This window comes from Theropithecus gelada, chromosome 2 (genome assembly GCF_003255815.1).
Source record: "Theropithecus gelada isolate Dixy chromosome 2, Tgel_1.0, whole genome shotgun sequence".
Taxonomy (NCBI): Eukaryota; Metazoa; Chordata; class Mammalia; order Primates; family Cercopithecidae; genus Theropithecus; species Theropithecus gelada.
Genome location: NC_037669.1, coordinates 17,237,608 through 17,257,457, shown reverse-complemented (window position 1 = coordinate 17,257,457; position 19,850 = coordinate 17,237,608). Strand labels below are relative to the sequence as shown.

The window sequence follows — 19,850 nt, the reverse complement described above, 5'->3', positions numbered from 1 at the left end:
GATATTTAGGACTTGAACTCAGTTCTGAATCAAGTGGAACTAATAGACATCCAAAGAACTCACCACCCCAAAACAACAGAATATATATTCCTCTCAGTGCCACTTGGCACTTATTCTAAAATCAACCACATAATTGGAAGTAAAACACTCCTCAGCAAATGCAGAACTGAAATCATAACAAATAGTCTCTCAGATCAAAGTGCAATCAAATTAGAACTCAGGATTAAGAAACTCACTCAAAACCACTCAATTAAATGGAAATTGAATAACATGCTCCTGAATGACTCCTGGGTAAATCACGAAATTAAGGCAGAAATCAAGTTCTTTGACACAATGAGAACAAAGAGATGACATACCAGAATTTCTGGGACACAGCTACAGCAGTGTAAAGAGGGAAATTTATAGCACTAAATGCCCACATCAGAAAGCCAGAAAGATCTTGAATCAACACCTTAAAATCAAAATTAAAAGCACTAGAGAGAAAAGAGCAAACTAATCCAAAAGCTAACAGAAAACAAGAAATAACTAAGATCAGAGAAGAATTGAAGGAAATAGAGACACGAAAACCATTCCAAAGAAATCAACGAATCCAGGAGCTGTTTTTCTGAAAAAATTAACAGAATAGATAGATCACTAGCCAGACTAACAAAGAAGAAGACAGAGAAGAATCAAATGGACACAATAACAAATGATACAGGGGATATCACCACTGACCCCACAGAAATACAAACCACCATTGGAGAATACTATAAGCATCTCTATGTAAATAAACTAGAAAATCTAGTAGAAATCGATAACTTCCTGGACATATACACCCTACCAAGACTAAACCAGGAAGAAGTTGAATCCCTGAAAAGACTAATAACAAACACTTAAATTGAGGCAGTAATTAATAGTCTACCAACCAAAAAAAGCCCAGGACCAGACAGATTCACAGCTGAAACCTTTCAGAAATACAAAGAGGAACTGGGACCATTCCTTCTGAAATTATTCAAAACAATTGAAAAGGAGGAACTCCTCCATAACTCATTTTATGAAGCCAACATCATCCTGATACCAAAACGAGGAAGAGACACAACAAACAAACAAAACTTCAGGCCAATATCCCTGATGAACACTGATGCAAAAATCCTCAATAAAATATTGGCAAACCGAATCCAGCAGCACATCAACAAACTATCCACCACGATCAAGTCAGCTTCATCCCTGGGATGCAAGCCTGGTTCAACATACACAAATCAATAAATGTAATCTATCACATAAACAGAACCAAAGTCAAAAACCACATGATTATTTCAATAGATGCAGAAAAGGCCTTCAGTAAAATTCAACATCCCTTCATGATAAAAACTCTTAAAAAACTATGGATTGATGGAACATATGTCAAAATAATAAGAGCTATTTATGACAAACTCATAGCCAATATCATATCGAATGGGCAAAAGCTGGAAGCATTCCTTTGAAAACTAGCACAAGACAAGGATGCCCTCTCTCACCACACCTATTCAACATAGTATTGGAAGTTCTGGCCAGGGCAATCAGGCAAGGGAAAGAAATAAAGAGTATTCAAATAAGAAGGGAGGAAGTCAAGTTGTCTCTGTTTGTAGATCACACGATTTCACATTTAGAAAACCCCATCTCAGCCCAAAAACCTGTTGAACTGATAAACAACTTCAGCAAAGTCTCAGAATATAAAATCAATGTGCAAAACTCACAAGCATTCCTTTACGTCGACAATAGGCAAGCAAAGAGTCAAATCATGAATTAACTCCCATTCACAATCGCTACGAAGAGAATAATATAACTAGGAATACAGCTAATAAGGGATATGAAGGACCTCTTCAAGGTGAACTACAAACCACTGCTCAAGGAAATAAGAGAGAACATAAACAAACGGGAAAACATTCCATCCTCATGGATAGGAAGATTCAATATTGTGAAAATGGCCATACTGCCCAAAGTAATTCATAGATTCAATGCTATTCCCATCAGACTGCCATTGATATTCTTCACAAAATTAGAAAAAAATACTATCTTAAATTTCATATGGAATCAAAGAAGACCTGGTATAGCCAAAACAATCCTAAGCAAAAAGAACAAAGCTGGAGGCATCACACTACCTGACTTCAAACTGTACTACAAGACTACAGTAACCAAAACAGCATGGTACTGATGCCAAAACAGACATATAGACCAGTGGATCAGAACAGAAACCTCAGAAATAACATCACACACCTACACTCATCTGATCTTTGACAAACCTGACAAAAATAAGCAATGGAGAAAGGATCTCCTATTCATTAAATGATGCTGGGAAAACTGAGTAGTCATATGCAGAAAACTGAAACTGGACCCCTTCCTTACAAACCTTATAAAAAAACTAACTCAAGATGGATTAAAGACTTAAAGGTAAAACCAAAAACCATAAAAACCTATAAGAAAACCTAGGCAATACCATTCAGGACATAGGCATTGGCAAAGACTTCATGACAAAAATGCCAAAAGCAATGGCAACAAAAGCCAGAATTGATTAATAGGATCTAATAAATATAAAGAGCTTCTGAACAGCAAAATAAACTATCATCAGAGTGAATGGGAAACCTACAGAATGGGAGAAAATTTTGGCAGTTTACCCATCTGACAAATGTCTAATATCCAGAATTTACAAGGAAGTTAAACATATTTACAAGAAAAAGACAAACAACGCCGTCAAAAAGTGGGCATAGGACATAAACAGACACTTCTCAAAGGAAGAAATTTATGTGGTCAATATGAAAAAAAACTCAACAGCACTGATCATCAGAGAAATGTACATCAAAACCGCAATGAGATACCTTCTCATGCCAGTCAGAATGGCGATTATTAAAAAGTCAAGAAACAATAGTTGCTGGTGAGGTTGTGGAGAAACAGGAATGCTTTTACACTGTTGGTGTGAATGTAAATTAGTTCAACCATTATGGAAGACATATAGAGATTCCTCAAGGATCTAGAACCAGAAATACCGTTTGACTCAGTAATACCATTACTCGGTATATACCCAAGGGAATATAAATCATTCTACTATAAAGACACATGCATGCATATGTTTATTGCAGCACTATTTACAATAGTGAAGACATGGAAACAAACCAAATGCCCATCAATGATAGACTGGATAAAAGAAATGTGGTACGTATACACACTATGGAATATTATGTAGCCATAAAAAGGAATGAGATCTTGTCCTTTGCAGGGGCATGGATGAAGCTGGAAGCCCTCATCCTCAGCAAACTAACATAGGAACAGAAAACCAAGCACTGCATGTTCTCACGCATAAGTGGGGGTTGAACATTGAGAACACATGCACACAGGGAGGGGAATATCACACACTGGGGCCTGTTGTGGGGTGCAGGGTGAGGGGAGGGAATTTAGAGGGTGAGTCAATAGATGCAGCAAGCCACCATGGCACAAATATACCTATGTAACAAACCTGCGCTTCTGCACATGCATCCCCCCTCCTTTTTTTTTTAAGAAATAAAGAAAAAAATAAATAGGAAAGCAAATCATTTTTTAAAAGTTACGGCTTCATTACAGTTACAAATTTTCATGAAAATCCTAATCTGTATCCTACAAGTAAGCCTCATTTTGTTATAACTTTGCCTTACGCTTCATTTTAAAGCAACAAGAAACTCTGTGGGAATTCTCTTTTCCCCAAATAGATCTCTCCACTAAGGTACAATGGATGTTAATTTCCAACATTCAACTCACATTTGATTGTGAGGGTGACTCTTCTGGGGCCTAGTTAAGAAACTGGTCTGTAGTCCCAGCACTTTGGGAGGCCAAGGCAGACAGATCACCTAAGGTCAGGAGTTCGAGAGCAGCCTGGCCAACATGGCAAAAACCTCGTCTCTACTAAAAATATATAAATTAGCTGGGCATGGTGGTGTGTGCCTGTAATCCCAGCTATTTGGGAGGCTGAGGCAGGAGAATCACTTGAATCCAGGAGGCAGAGGTTGCAGTGAACCGAGATTTCACCATTGCACTCCAGCCTGGGTAACAAGGTGAAACTCTGTCTCAAAAAAAAAAAAAAAAGAAAGAAAGAAAGAAAGAAAAGAAGAGAAGATAAAAGAAAGAAATTGCAATATTTGCCCTATGCCCAAATTAGTATTGCTTCTTCTCCCCAATATCAACCCCTACAACATAACCATGGCATTAAACAATCTGTCTATTCTTCCCATTAATAATGGGAAGAATAATTAATAATCTTAATTTCACCATTGTTTTACTACTTCATGTAATTTAGTCTATTTTTAGCCTCTTTTCTTGGTAACATTGATGAATATGTATCTTTGGAAGTTAATACTATATATTTTAAATATATTCCTTCAAATACATTTTAATATCTCCCAGGAATATTCTTCTACTTTATTGTTCTTTTTAAATATTCCTTTATATTGCAACGTACTTGTTATTTTATACAAAAATGAGTACCATTTTTGCTGAATTCAAAGTAGCAAAAACAGTAAGAATTTTGAGTCTGACTTGTTTACAACTCCCATCCAAGAACACAGTATGTATAACTATTAAATTCTTTATGTCACTCAAAACATATTTACACTTCATAGCATTCAACAGAATCTCCTCATCCCAATTTTTAATAAATTAAAGAAAATACATAGAATTCAACATTAAGGTAACAATCCATCAAGGCCAAATAACTTAACTTTATTAAACCATAGATTGGTCATCTAAGGAAATACACTATTATAACACATCTCATGAATAGATAAATAGAAAAATTTTATAGTCACCTTAATAGATGAAAGAGAATTTCTGAAAAAAAAACCCTCATGAATAAAAAATATTTACATAAGTAATGTATGCTATTTATTTTATAGGGTAATTTTAAAAATTATATACATATATTAATACTTCATCTCCATGGTGAATTAGTTCATAATAGCAATCTATATATAAATGCACCCACATAAAATTAGAGGAAAGTCCTCCTGGTCATAATGCAATTATTAAATTAATAGAGAATCTTCAATGTTTTACAAATTAACACAATTTTTACATTTAATTTTATTAAAAATATTTAATTGTAAACATAGAGATAAAGAATATAGGCTCCTTAACTATGAAGGGGTAAAAAATAACCAGTCCTGAAGAGTAGTTAACTTTTCAAAAAGAATAGAAATAAAACAGAGAAATTAGAATATGAGTCATTTATTTTAAAAAAGACCAAAGATACTATAATCCTAGTTAAAGAATTCTATCCAAGACAATAGTTGTTTTTCTCTGTCCAACAGAACAGTGTTTCCATCTTTCAAGAGGTTTTCATCACTTTTTATGGCAGTCACTTTTGACACTGTCCAATAATGGGAATAAATCATGCTTTTTTCTGTCCATGGCTGCAGAAAAGCAGAGCTTGTTTTTGCGGCCCCAAAGTTCCCATCTATTGTTGGTACGGCATGCTTCTTTTCATGCTGATAATCCTCGTATACGGTGACTTGAAACTGCACATCTCCATCACTTCAAATTTACCATTACTCTACAGTTCAATGTAAAACTGAGACTACTGCTTCCAGTAATAATATTGATTGATTGATACTCATTCTAAAAAAAGTTTGTAGTAATTTCAGATTGAAAACGGTAACTCGTTACCAGAAGTTTTCATAATATCATAATGGAGAACTATTTATAAAAGTCAAATTTTCAATTGATAGTAGCACATGTCAAAAGGAAAAAAAAACTGAGTACAAAAAGGATTATTTCCTAAAAAGATCACATGAATAACTGAGAACACCAGTAATTTCTTAAATTTTTGTAAGTTATTGTCTCAAAGGACTCAAAAATATTAAGAATGTCCTCCAATATCACCATATGGTATATCAGAGTTTATGTCCACCCCAGGGATGATTTTCTTACAAAAGACAACAACATATCTTAAAAACAATTTGAAAGTATATATATATATATATATATATATATATATATATATATATATATATATGTGCATGTGTGTTTGTATATATATATGTGTGTTTCATAAAACCAGATATAAACCAAACTAAGTATGCCAAATTAAAGTTATTTTTATAAATTCAAACCTTATTCTCTTTACATAGAAATAAATAGTATTCAACTATTTTGAAGAAAGTGTGATTATTTTCATATAGAAACTAAAAATAGCAACAGGGAACATTTGTGGTAAATCTTCTGCAATAACAATTCATACATTATTTGAGGAATCATGTATTTTACATAAATACTTTCAAACTTCTGGTAACGAGTTATCGTTGTAAGTCTCTAATCTCTGAGCTGGATACAGACAACTACAAGGCTTTAAGAGATGTCTGCTTTACTAAAGGCAAGAAGTCTGGATCCCCGAATTAATGCATGAAGCAGAACTACCTGTCAACCAGGAATTCTAACTTGAATTCTTTGGGAAATTTATTAGGCCCCTTAAATTTTCTCTATTTAAGGCCTAGGGAACTGGGTTGGTATAATCACAAACTTTTCAAATAAAAAACTAATGACACAGTAACAAAAATCAGACAGTAAAATATAAAATTTTCAGATAAGTCAGCCTACAACAATTCCAAAGTACGTGATAGACCTAAATGCTTAGAAATGTAGGCAACACACTAAACACTCAGATTAATTTGATCCAAATCAATTAGAATGGGACTTTAAAATATATCAAGAATAAAATAACTTCCATAAAGGAGGAAGAAAATTATGTAACAAAGTAGGCAAAAATGAAACAAAAAGAATGAAAAAATTAACAACTAAAACTAGTGAAGATAAAGATATCTCAATAGATGAGGTAAACTCTTAGCTAGGCATAGTCAAAGTGAAAATTCTAAACCTGGAAATTATTGCTGGATTTAAATATTCAAATATTTAAATATTCAAAAAATTATTTCAAAGACAGAGAGGATAAATTGAAGATTTCCAACAAACACATTTAATAAAAATTCTAGAAATACAGAATAAAAGAAAGCAATCTCTCTCTCTCTTTCTATTTCTATTTCTCTGTTTCTCTCTTTCTCAGGTTAAAAACACAGAATGAAAAGCAGTAAAAAAATCCACACCCAGACACATCAGATATAACTAAAAACTAAAAATATAGATTCTATACATAATCGCCCAAGAAATGACAATTAAATTGTCGGCAGATCATTAGCAATAACAGATTCTCATAGACGGGAAAATAACATCTTCAGAATGTTGAATTAAAATCATCATCATCTTGTATTCTACATCCAAATAAACAATCAATGAAGAAGGAGAGAAAGAAAAGCTATTCTTAAATATCCATTAAATAAAAATCTTAACTGCTCATATAACATTATCAAAAGAACTACCAAAAGACATACTTTTGAACCCAAAAGAAAGGAGATAATGATAAACAAAATGAAAGGTACAAAAACTGTTACTATATATTGATGTATCCAACTATTGAAAAAAAAATATATATATACACACACATTAATTTCACTTGTTTAAAAGGTAGAATTAAAATTCTAGGCAGAATTCACATGAAAAGGAGGCATTTCAGTGGGTAACATGGTAAGTCACGTCTGGAAAGAGTACAGAGATAGTGAATAAATTTATGCTCCCATAGAAATGTGTGTAAATTTATTTACATAAATTTGACTTTTTAAATTAAGGACAGCCCTATAGGAATATAAAGTCTTCAAGTTAACAGAATAAAATATGGACTAAACTTGATATTAAATATGTGCAAAATAATTTGCTAAAATTATAATTTCAAGTAGGTTTGCATTTTAACCTCTTTTATAAATCATGACAAAGAACAAACTATAATATATAGGCATGTCTTGTTTTATTGAACTTTACTGCACTTTGCAGATACTGCATTTTCTTTTTTTTTTTTTTTTTTTTTTTTTTTTTTTTTTTTTTTTTTTTTGAGACGGAGTCTCGCTCTGCCGCCCAGGCTGGAGTGCAGTGGCCGGATCTCAGCTCACTGCAAGCTCCGCCTCCCGGGTTCACGCCATTCTCCTGCCTCAGCCTCCCGAGTAGTTGGGACTACAGGCGCACGCCACCGCGCCCGGCTAGTTTTTTGTATTTTTTTTAGTAGAGACGGGGTTTCACCGTGTTAGCCAGGATGGTCTCGATCTCCTGACCTCGTGATCCGCCCGTCTCGGCCTCCCAAAGTGCTGAGATTACAGGCTTGAGCCACCGCGCCCGGCCTGCATTTTCTAAAAACAGAAGGTCTGTGGCAACCTTGCATCAAGCAAGGCTATTGTGCCATTTTTTCAAAAGCGTGTGCTCATTTTCTGTCTCCGTATCAGATTTTGGTAATTTTGGTAATTCTAGCAATATTTCAAACTTTTACATCCTTATTACATGTAATGCAGATCCTATATCATAGGTAACCATAACAGATATTATCAATGATTTTTTATGTTACTTTTGTATGATTGGTGATTTTCAATGTCCCTACCCTTTTTTGGGGGTGTACCATAAACCATACTCACATAAGTCAGAAAACTTAATAAAATATGGTGTGTTTCAGCTGCTCCACTCACTGGCCATTCTCCCTTCTCTCTCTGTTTCCTTGGGTCTCTGAGATACAACAATATTGAAATTAAGCCAATAACCCTACAATGAACTCTAAATGGTCAAGTGAAAAGAAGAGATACACTCTCTTACTTAAAATCAAAAGCTAGAAATGATTAAACTTAGTGAGGAAGGCCTTGAAAGCTGAGATAGGTGAAAACTAAGCTTCTTGCACCAGAGTTAGCCAAGTTGTGATTGCAAATAAGTTATTCAAGGAATAAAAAGTGCTACTCCAGCGAACACATGAATAACAAAACAAAGCAGCCTTATTGTTGATAAGGAGTTTCAGTGATCTGGACAGAAAGTCAAAGCAGTCATAACATTCCCTTAAGCCACAGCCTAATCCAGAATAAGACCCTAAATCTCTTTAATTCCATGAAGGCTGAGTGAGGGGAAGAAGCTGCAAAGTAAAAATTGGAAGCCAACAGTGGTTGGTTCACAAGGTTTAAGGACAAAAGCCATCTTTATAAGATAATGCAAGGTAAAGCAGCAAGTGCTGATGATGTAGAAGCTGCAGTGAGTTATCCAGAAGACCTAGCTAAAATCTTTGATGAAGGTGGCCACACTTACGGTTTCAATGTAGATGTAACAATCCTATAGTGGAAGAAGATGCCATCTATTACTTTTGTAACTAGAAAAGGGAAGTCACTACCTGGCATCAAAGCTTCAAAGTATAGCCTGGATCTCTTGTTAGGACCTAATGCAGCTTGTGAGTTTAAGTGGAAGTCAATGCCCATTTACATTCTGAAAATCCTAAATCCAGTAAAAATTATGGTAAATCTACTCTACCCATGCTCTATAAATGAAACGACAAAGTTTGATGACAGTACATCTGTTCACAGCATGGTTTATGGAGAATTTTAAGCCTGCTGTTGAGATCTACTGCTCAGAAAGTAAGATTGCTTTCAAAATAGTACTGATCACTGATGATGCACCTGGTCACCCAAAAGCTCTGATGGAGATACACAGGATGAGTAATGTTGTTTTCACATCTGCTAGCACAACATCCATTCTGCAGTCCATCAATCATAGAGAAATGTCAACTTTCAAGTCTTATGACTTAAGAAATATATTTTCTAAGGCTACAGCTGCCATAGTGATTCCTCTAATGGATCCAGGCAAAGTAAACTGAAAATACTCTGCAAAGAACTCAACACTGTAGACACCATTAAGAACATCCACGATTCATGGGAGGAGGTAAAACAAAATCAACAATCACAGGAGTTTGGAAGAAATTAATACCTACCCTCAAGGATGGCGTTGAGGGGTACAAGACTTCAATGCAGAAAATAACTGCAGATGTTGTGGATATAGCAAGAGAAAAAGCAGAAGCAGAGACAAGATACAAATGAATTGCTGCAATGGCATGATAAAACTTGAAAACATCAGGAGTTGCCCTTCATGGATGAGCAAAGAAAGTGGTTTCTTGAGACAGAATCTATTCCCAGGAAAGACACTGTGCACATTGCTGAAATGACAGCAAAATGTTTACAATGTTATTTCAACTTAGTTGACAAAGCAGCAGCAGGGTTTGAGAGGACTGACTCCAATTTTGAAAGTTCTACTCTGGGTAAAATGATATTAAGCACCTAGCATGCTACAGAGACATCTTTCATGAAAGATTTCTGATGTGGCTAACTTCATTGTTGTGTTATCTTAAGAAATTGCCACAGGTACCAAAACCTTCAGCAACTGCCACCCTAATCTGTCAGCAACCATCAATATCGAGGCAAGATTGTCCACCAGCAAAATGATTGACTTGCTGAAGGCTCAGATGATCGTTAGCAATTTTTTAGCAATACGGTGTTTTTAAATTAAGCATGTACATTGTTTTTAGATACAATGCTATTGTAAACCTAATAGACAATAATACAGTGTAAATATAACTTTTATATTCACTGGAAAATAAAAATATTCATGTGACTTGCGTTACTGCGATATTTGCTTTATTGCTGTGGTCTGGAACTGAACCTGAAATATGTCTGAGGTATGTCTGTAATTATTCAACTTTACCCTTTCTTGCTTGGAAATAATACCTTCTATTTTTAGACTTCTCAGACTTCTTGATTTTTTATTCTTCTCAAGATAGATGAAAGTCTGGAATTGCTTCATGAAAAAGCTGCTTTGTTTGGAATTGAAGGTTATAATATAAGAGTTTATATTTAGTGTGTGAGAACCTTTAGAAAGTGAAAATACTACCTGGGCCAATAAATCTGCCTTTTTTTTTTTCTGATCCCAATCTTACCTTTCAGCTTTTCATCATATCCTCAAACCCCCTTATTTAATGCCAGCAAATCCTGGTATCTCAAATTTCTTTATGCTCTCTGCTTGCACAGTCATCTCTGATAACATGATTAGACAGAAGATCATAAACACACAGCATAAATGTTTCTGAACAGCAGCAGAGGACTATGCCATGAAGCATTAATAACAACACTCTTCAAGAGATCAAATCAATACAATGTCACAAAAGGCCCCGTATATCCCATTCACCTCTGTGAACAAGAATGCAATGGTCCGAGAATTGCCACCATCCTTTTCTTCTGAATTTTAATGCACTACTAGAAAAAAAAAATTTAAAGCATATTTCTAGGCAGAAGAAAGGTTTTTAATTATGTCTGGTGTTTCACAATTTTCATTTCCATAGACAAATATTATTTTGTTAGGTTATACTGAGTGATACCTACAGGCGTAAAGAAGGCATTATTGCTATATATATATATATATTCTCAGCAGGTCTAAAATTTTAAACACAAACTAATATCTCTAAGCACAAGTACCACTACCTTAATGAGATTTATCCTAAATTAATGTTTAAGAGGAGCTTATTAGGGATTCATGCCACTTTAGAACTCACATAACTAAACAAAAATTGCATTCAATTTTGCATGTTGTTTCCAATTATTTCTTCCAGAGTGCTAAAATACTCTTAGACATATAAACTGAAAGACTATTTGATGTAAATTAGCATAACACTTTGCAAATCAATGTTATTTTTAAATTCAAAACCTTAGAAAAGTCTTACATTAAGTAGAATAAATTAAAACAATGTTAAATCTCTAATATCAACATGCCCAATATGACAGTCTTAATTATGAACCTATGAAATAAAATTAAAAGTTATGAAATATCAGTTGAGATTTGAAAGAAGACTAAAATACTACTTATGAGGTATAATAAAGCAACCCAAATTATTTGTGTTTGCTTTTAAATTTTAGCAAACATGTTAATATAATCTTTCTATCTATCTAAGCGTGGTTCATACAGCAAGAGTAAGAGTCTACCACTCTCTTTTGTGCTTCGAGAATTTGGATATAGGTATGCCTTAATAATATTATGCAAAAAAGAATCAAAAATTCAAACATTCTGTAGTATAACTTTTAGGATAAAATGTCCTAACAAGTTATTAAAATGCAAATAAATATACATCATTCGTTAGATATGGAGTATGACTAGACACAGATTTATTCTATTTTAAATCAGCTTATTGTGCCTTAGTTGCATAGCTGACCAAGAGTTCTCAAATTCATTCAAGCAAATTATGAAAATCCCTAAAGCTTCACTGTAATTTTTCCTGTTTATCATCTCTAAAAGCAAAGTTCCAGATGAAATCATATCTATATATCTTTTCATCATCCTCAGCAGCATGAATTTCAAAAGTGATGCTTAAATCCTGCTCCAACAGTGTCCACATTGGACTCCTGAAGAGAACTAGAAGGCAGAGCAGGCCTAATTAATAATGAGAAACTTAGGGCTCCTGTGCTTTGGGTCTGGCAGGCAGGAAACATTAAAGCATCAAAGTGAGGGCATGGATGTCTGGAATGAGGAAATGAAAGAGTGAGAAAGAATGGGGGCGCCAGGAGCAGTGGCTCACGCCTGTAATCCCAGCGCTTTGGGAGGCCGAGGCAGAAGGATCAGGAGGTCAGGAGATTGAGACCATCCTGACCAACAAATCTCAGTTACTCGGGAGGCTGAGGCACGAGAATCGCTTAAACCCAGGAGGCAGAGGTTGCAGTGAGCCGAGATCGTGCCACTGTACTCCAGCCTGGTGACAGAGCGAGACTGTCTTTAAAAAAAAAAAAAAAAAAAAACCCACAAAGGAATGGGGGATAGGTGGAAGGGAAACACACAAAGGCCAGATTGAGACATATCTGGGCTTTGTTCTCAATCTACCATTAGTTACTACTGTGTGGCCCCAGGAAATTAAATTCTATTCTTAGTAATTTAGTGTCCTGATTCATAAAATGATGGATAAACATATTTTCTAAGACCTTCCAGATCTAAAATACAACAACTCTCCCTCAAGAAAATTTACCTATTTCACAGAAATGAGAAGAAACATAGCATTCCACAGGAGCACCAACAGGCTGCACTTTTAACTCCTCAGTGCTTTGTGACCATTCACATCACGTGATTTTTAAGTACGCTTCTTTTATGTGACAGCCCTAGTGAAACAGATACACGAATAATCAGCACAAATTGTAGCACAGAGGAGGGTGATATTAACTTTGTGAAGACCCAGGGGTATGATGACATTTGTGTTAGGTCTTGAAGAATAAATACAATTTCATCACAGAAAAAGAAGAAAAGGGTGCAGAAGCAGCTAGGTAAAATATGAAAAAAGGTAAGAGACACAAAAACACACGGATTGTTCAAAAGCTATAAAAAACAGAATAGTGGACAGAATTTGCTGAGGTTGCAAAAGAACAGGACAAGGTCAAAATGTACAATTCCTTGAATGCTAAGGTGAGTAACCCCTTCTAGTTGATATATCAGAAAGAAAAAAAAACTAGAATAATTTCCTGAAATAAAACATACTAAAATTGTTACCAGGATTTAGACAGTATACAACATTATCTCAAACATAACAGATGAAGCATTATACATGAGTGAAGCCATCCTAGACATGCAGCTCTGTTAAACCTCCAAATAACTGCAGTTGCATGAGTGACCTCAGCTAAGACAGGAAAAGAATGACCCAGTGAACCAAATCTTGATTTCCAGATTGTAGAAACTATAAGCAAATAATTTGTACAAGATATGGATGTTGCCATAACAAAAAGTTAAAACCTGTGATATTTGCTTTGGGATTGAACAGATGGTAGAGGCTGAAGAATAGCATGGAGACTGTGAGTAGAGGCTGGAAGATCAGTAAGGAAATTGTTAATACAGATACTAAAAGGTCAACACATGTTATGTGATGAGCAATTGGCAATAATCCTGCCTGTGATAGCTTGGAAGAGAGAAAAAGCACTTCATAATGTTGTGGATCAAATTAAAGAGGTTTCCAGACAACTGTTGAAACTAGCAACTAGCACATGGGCAATTCTTATTAAAAGAGTGGATGACTAAGAGTGCAGGGGCAAGATACTAGTAAGAAAGCCAAAAGACACAGGGAACCAATCACAAGTAGCAGAACTGGGCTCTAATCAGAAAACATTCTCTGCCCCTGTAGTCAGGGACCCTGAAAACACCAGTTACACTTCACAATCACAATAGACCAGTGACTGTTGTGTTCCCTGCCTTTTGGAACGGGAGACTATTTTCCAATTATCCTGCCCCCGTTCCACGTGTGTTGCGTGTGTAGGGAACAATAACTTACTTTTAGGTTCTTAGCTCTGCAGATCAACAGGGATTTTAGCAATGAAACTTCATCTGAATCTGGAACTGATTTCAACATGCTATTTTGGACTTCAACATGATATCCTAACGGGATGAACCTTTGGGAGGGTGTCGGGTTTTGTGCATGCCGAAGGGACATTAATCAGGAGAATCCAGAGAGTAGACTGTAAAATAATATATTGCCATGGTGGCAGTCCCCTATAAATATACTTTCAGGTATTCAGTCTTGTGCTGTCTCCTCAGACACTCGTTTTACAGATGGTTATGTGAATAAACTCCCTCTGAAGCCAGCAACTACACTCCGGGAAAGCTTGGGACAGATACTAAATGAGGAGAGGCCACGTAGAGAAAGGCCCTGGAAGAGGAGGGGCTATCTTGGACATTCCAACTCAAGTCAAAGCTCCCAGTGGAATTCAGCTACATGAGTGATGGCTGTTTATTGCATATTAAGCAGAACTACCTAGCTGAGCCCTGAAAAAAAAATAAATCATTGTGGTTTTAAGCCAATGCATTTTGGGCTGTTTTGTCTCATAGCAATGGATAACAGAAACATATGCCTTATTTATATTTATCTCTACCACTTAAGAAAGTGATTAAGAAATAATAAATGCTCAAAAACATCAATAGTTTGGGGCTGGAAGCAGTGGCTCACCCCTGCAATCACAGCACTTTGGGAGGCCAAGGCAGGAGAATCGCTCGAGCCTAGGAGTTCAAGGTTGCAATGAGCTATGGTCGCACCATTGCACTCCAGCCTGGGTGACAGAATAAGGCCCTGTTTCTAAAAAAAAAAAAAAAAAAAAAAAAAAAAAAAAAAAAAAAAAAAAAAAATAGTGCAGATTAATTAATTGTTTTCACAGAATAGATGAGAAGAAAAATAATGATACACTCATTTTTTCTTTTCCTATTATATATGTGGTCACATTTCTACTCATACTACATTTTTCTCATATAAGTTTGAATTAGTTCGACCTTTTGATTACATGTAATTCAGAGATTTTTTGTGAGATAAGTTATGAATAGATGGCAATAAAAGCAATGATAAAATTCTCATCAGAGGAAAGAAAGGGGCAACATGCAACATCAAGAACACGTAAAAGTAAGTACTCTAAAATGAACACTGGTGGTAGTGCACTATATATATCTTTAAAATAATGTAGTCTCCACATCCACTCTGACATTTCTTTTGTTTGTAAATAGCAATTCATTATATTTAACTAGAATCAGGCATGTTGCTTGTTTTTAATAGTTTTACATGTATTTTATTTTTAGGTGACTATAACCACTACTTTATAAATTTAAAAAAACACCTGATTTTGAGGTTTGTAAGCCATAGATATAGAATTCAAACTTAATCCTTCCAATTTCTGCCATCCACTACAAGATGATAAACAATTGTTCTGTACTGACTCCCTCATGTTTCTGCAATCAGATAAAGGATAATAAAGATAACAAGCCATAAATATACACACGTAGAAGCTCTAGATAAACAGATGCTGCTTAACATTTGTCCAAAACTATCCTTACCAAATCACAGAAGAAATTTTAAGGCATATAAATAAGAATAAAATTTCACACCAAGCATATTAAGTAAAAAAATATGTAGACATCATGGTTGGTTACTTTAATTCTGTGGTAAATGCCGTAAAGGAATACAAATATTTAGTAATAGCAAATCACACAAATTCTTAGATTAAATAAGTCTTTGAATATTTAAAAAACTGTAAAACTGTATTATTTTTATCAATGGTTAATCACTACACCTAATTTAAAATATGGTAAAACTGATGTGATTATTACACATATTGCATGCCTGTATCAAAAAAACTACATGGTTTCTCTGTGCAATACATTTTATCCTTAGATCTTATTGTCTTCTCCACTTAACTGGATAATTATCCATATGTATAAATTTTTCTTTAGTGCACTGATACGGTTTGACTCTGTGTCCCCATCCAAATCTCATCTTGAAATTCTGGGGAAGGGGCCTAGTGGGAAGTGATTGAATCATGGGGATCGACTTCCTTTTTGCTGTTCTCGTGAGAGTGAGTTCTCATGAGATCTGGTTGTTTGACAGTGTGTGGCATTTCCCCCTTTCTCTCTCTCTCTCTTCCTCTGCCAGGGTAATGCATGCATGCTTCCCCTTCGCCTTCTGTCATGATTGTAAGTTTCCTGAGGCATTCCAGTAGTGCTTCCCGTTAAGCCTGCAGAACTGTGAGCCATTTAAACCTCTTTCCTTCAGAAATAACCAGTCTCAAAAAGTTCTTATAGCAGTGTAACAAACTAATACATGCACTTTCCAATGTAAAATATCTTTAGATCCTACCTCCAGGATCATTTATGGTTTAATTTTTCTCTGTTATAAATCTTTGTTATAAGTGAACAAAATTTTGATAAACTATAATGATAATCTGTATTAATAAACTTGAATGAAACATAGTTTAATGATTAAAAGCATAGGAAAGCTGATTCATGCTTTGTAAAATATATACTATAGACTTCTCATGCAAATATTAATATTCTCCAGTTACAAAACATAATCATCACTGGCAGCTCTAGTGAAATTTTCAAGAGTCAAGAACCCAAGTGTTTTATAAACAGATAAAACCTTTAAAACTTCACATATATTATCTATAACTCTTACGTCATACAGATATGTTTTTCTTATTTATTGTCATCCTTTTTAATGAATGTGAATATAACATCAACAAAGAAATCAATAAATTCAAGCTGGTGCTATAGAAAATACCCTCTTAAGAAGTTTTCATTGAGAGGGAAATATCTCCAGTATATTACTATTTACCATGAAATAATTTTATTTGTATATTTGTGTTTTGATTATGAGTCCTAAATCTAAACATAATCAAATGTATGCTCTTTATTGGGGGGCATATAAAAATTCTGAATGTATATACTTATTAGGTAAATAAGCCTTCATAAAATGAATTACATAAAAAGTGAAAAATGCTTCATCTTGAAAATAATAGTTACTTCATTGTTATAACAATGTGAAAGGAATAGTTCTAAACCTAACTAGCATTGTGTGATGTTAATATTTCCTGACAATTAGATGTTACACAAATACTACTATTAAAATGAAAAGCTAATGTGTTATATGGTGGAAAATTCTATGTAATAATACCAAAAGATTAAGCTCTGATCAGGTCAATATTCAACCACCAAACATCATACATAACACCCGTATAAACTAGCTTATACATTTTTGAAATACACATGAACTCCTTTTATTTAAATATAATTCTATTTAAATACAATTCAAGTATTATAATTCAATATGATAGAAATAATTATTGCTAACTGTCTTTAAATGTCATATTTCTATAAACCATAAAAATGTGAACACCAGGGAAATCACTATTTTGAACTGCTTCTTGTTGCTGTTGTTGATGCTGCTTTCCTTTATAAAAATTAGGTGGTTACAGCAATTCATATTGTTTAACTACTTTACTGAAAGCATTTTGGCACACTCTCATATACCTTTCCAGGAGAAAAATGACAGTAATTTTCTTATAGTTAATATGAATCAATTTTTTTCACAATTTATTATCAGGTATACCACTCAAAAATGTATTATTTGAAATAAATGTATAACATTTACTTTTAATAAATCATCATTTTGAAAAGATCAGTGAGATGATGGGTATATTAACTACTTTGGTCAGTATACATTATATGTATCAAAACATTAGTACACACCCATGAATATGTACAATTACTATTTGTTAATTTAAAAAATAAAACTTTTAAAAAATCATTTAAATGCAAGATAAATTATTTAAATGTTTGTTTCTTACCATGGCAAGAACCCTCAATTTCTTCATATCCTGTACTGCAGATGCACCTTCCTAGAGGAACCAGCCAATCTCCATCAGCTCCACAATACAGTTTAGGAGTGTCACGCTCTTCAGCACTCTTCACACAAGAACCCCGTACTTCAACCAAAGAGGAGGAATCAACCCTTGGAATGGTATCAGGAAACATGGCCAAGTTACGAACAGTGAAGGGGCACTTCTTGTAGAAAACACGGACTGAAACCAGGGCAATGCATGCCCCAATGTCTTGAAAAGCCAGATAAAATCCTTTCCTTTCTATAGGCCCCACCTCACGAATTTCAGTGTTGAGTTTGAGGATGCGATCACCCAAATCCATCTGGGTAAAACTCTCATCAGCAGCAATTGTGTCGATCTTTGTATACTGGTTTGGCTTGAATTTAATTCCGTGGGACTCATCTGATTCCATATAAAACAGATTAAATGTTTCCTTGCAAGTCCCCAAGACCCATGGGATGCTGTTACAATCCCTCAATGTGAATTTCATTTCCACGTAAATTTTCTGCGCTGCATCACGGGAGATCCAGTTTGTACGAAGCCAGTTGTTTTGGTTTGGTTCCATTACATTACATACCTGGTATGTGTGAATGGGCCTATTATGTTCATCCATTTCAGTGATGGCATCCCACTGCAAAAACGGGAAAAAGTCATTAAGTGATTTTAAACTACAGTGATTAAACAGAAATGATTACTTACAATTGTTTTTTTTTGTTTTACCAAAATAAAAAAGAGTTAAAAGGATACAAATGAAGCTATTCAAAGCAACAATGCGACAGCATTTTAACCGTGAGCCTTTGGTTAAAAGAATGGGTTCTAGAATCAGCTGTCCTGTCTTGTCTTCTTACACATGAATTGCATGACAACTGTATTTAATATCTAGTTTCCTCAACTGTAAAGGAGCTGATAATAGTACCTGTTTCACAGGGTTGTTGTAAGGTATAAATTAGATAAATACAAGTACAGCACTTCAGACAGTTCCTGGCATATTATAAGAACATGAAATAGCATCCATTATCTTATCAAAACAACTAAATACATAAAAAATGCACTTTGGGTTTCCCATCTTTCCTCATATACAATTTGCCACAAATTGTGGTCTGTTTTCTTTGCCAATATTCAATTAAATATTTACATGACCATTTAAATAGAAAACAGACATAGATAAGGCCTTAGACTTATTCAATATTTATCAGGCACTCCCATACTCTGGACACTGGAAATACAGCAATTAACAAGCTGAACAAAAACTGTCTGCCTTTATAAAGCTTACTTTAGAAGGAAGAGAGACAATTAAAAAGTAGAAATGAGTAAAACTAAATAATATGGTAGAAAGTACAATGGGGAAAAATGGGGCAAGGAGATTGAGGGTGATAATTTTAAGTGGATGTCTAGAAAAGGCTTACTCAAGTAGTGACATTTAAGCATTGTCTTAGACATGAGACAGTGAAACTTGCAAAGAGGAAGCAGTAAATACAAATAACCTGAGGCAGGAGTGTGTAGGTATATTTGAGGAACAGCCTAAGTGGGCACTGAAAGCCCATTAAGTACTAAGAACAGAGGGTCAGAGAGCAGCCAAATCAAAAGTCTTTATTAAGCATTTTAAGTCCTTTGGCTTTTACTCTGAGATAGATCACTGGATTATTTTCACTTCTTTGTGTTTATGTACAAGCAGTTTGCGACTTGATTGCATGGAAAGACTTTGTCTGTTTTTAAGAGATTTAATAAAAATATCTGAGTACCCTGAAAGCAGTTAAGATTATCAATATTTATTCATTTAACGTTGCATACTTCTATACTGTAAATTTAGAT

At 34.6% G+C, this 19,850-nt stretch overlaps 1 protein-coding gene across 2 annotated transcripts in view; it reads right to left on the bottom strand.

Moving 5' to 3' along the window:
- Positions 1-19,850, bottom strand: part of EPHA6 (EPH receptor A6) — a 930,608-nt gene that overhangs the window by 747,152 nt on the left and 163,606 nt on the right. For both annotated transcript variants that reach the window (XM_025376846.1, XM_025376847.1), the window contains exon 3: positions 18,006-18,669. In XM_025376846.1, coding sequence (XP_025232631.1) covers positions 18,006-18,669 — 664 coding nt within the window. The remainder of the gene's footprint in view (positions 1-18,005; positions 18,670-19,850) is intronic.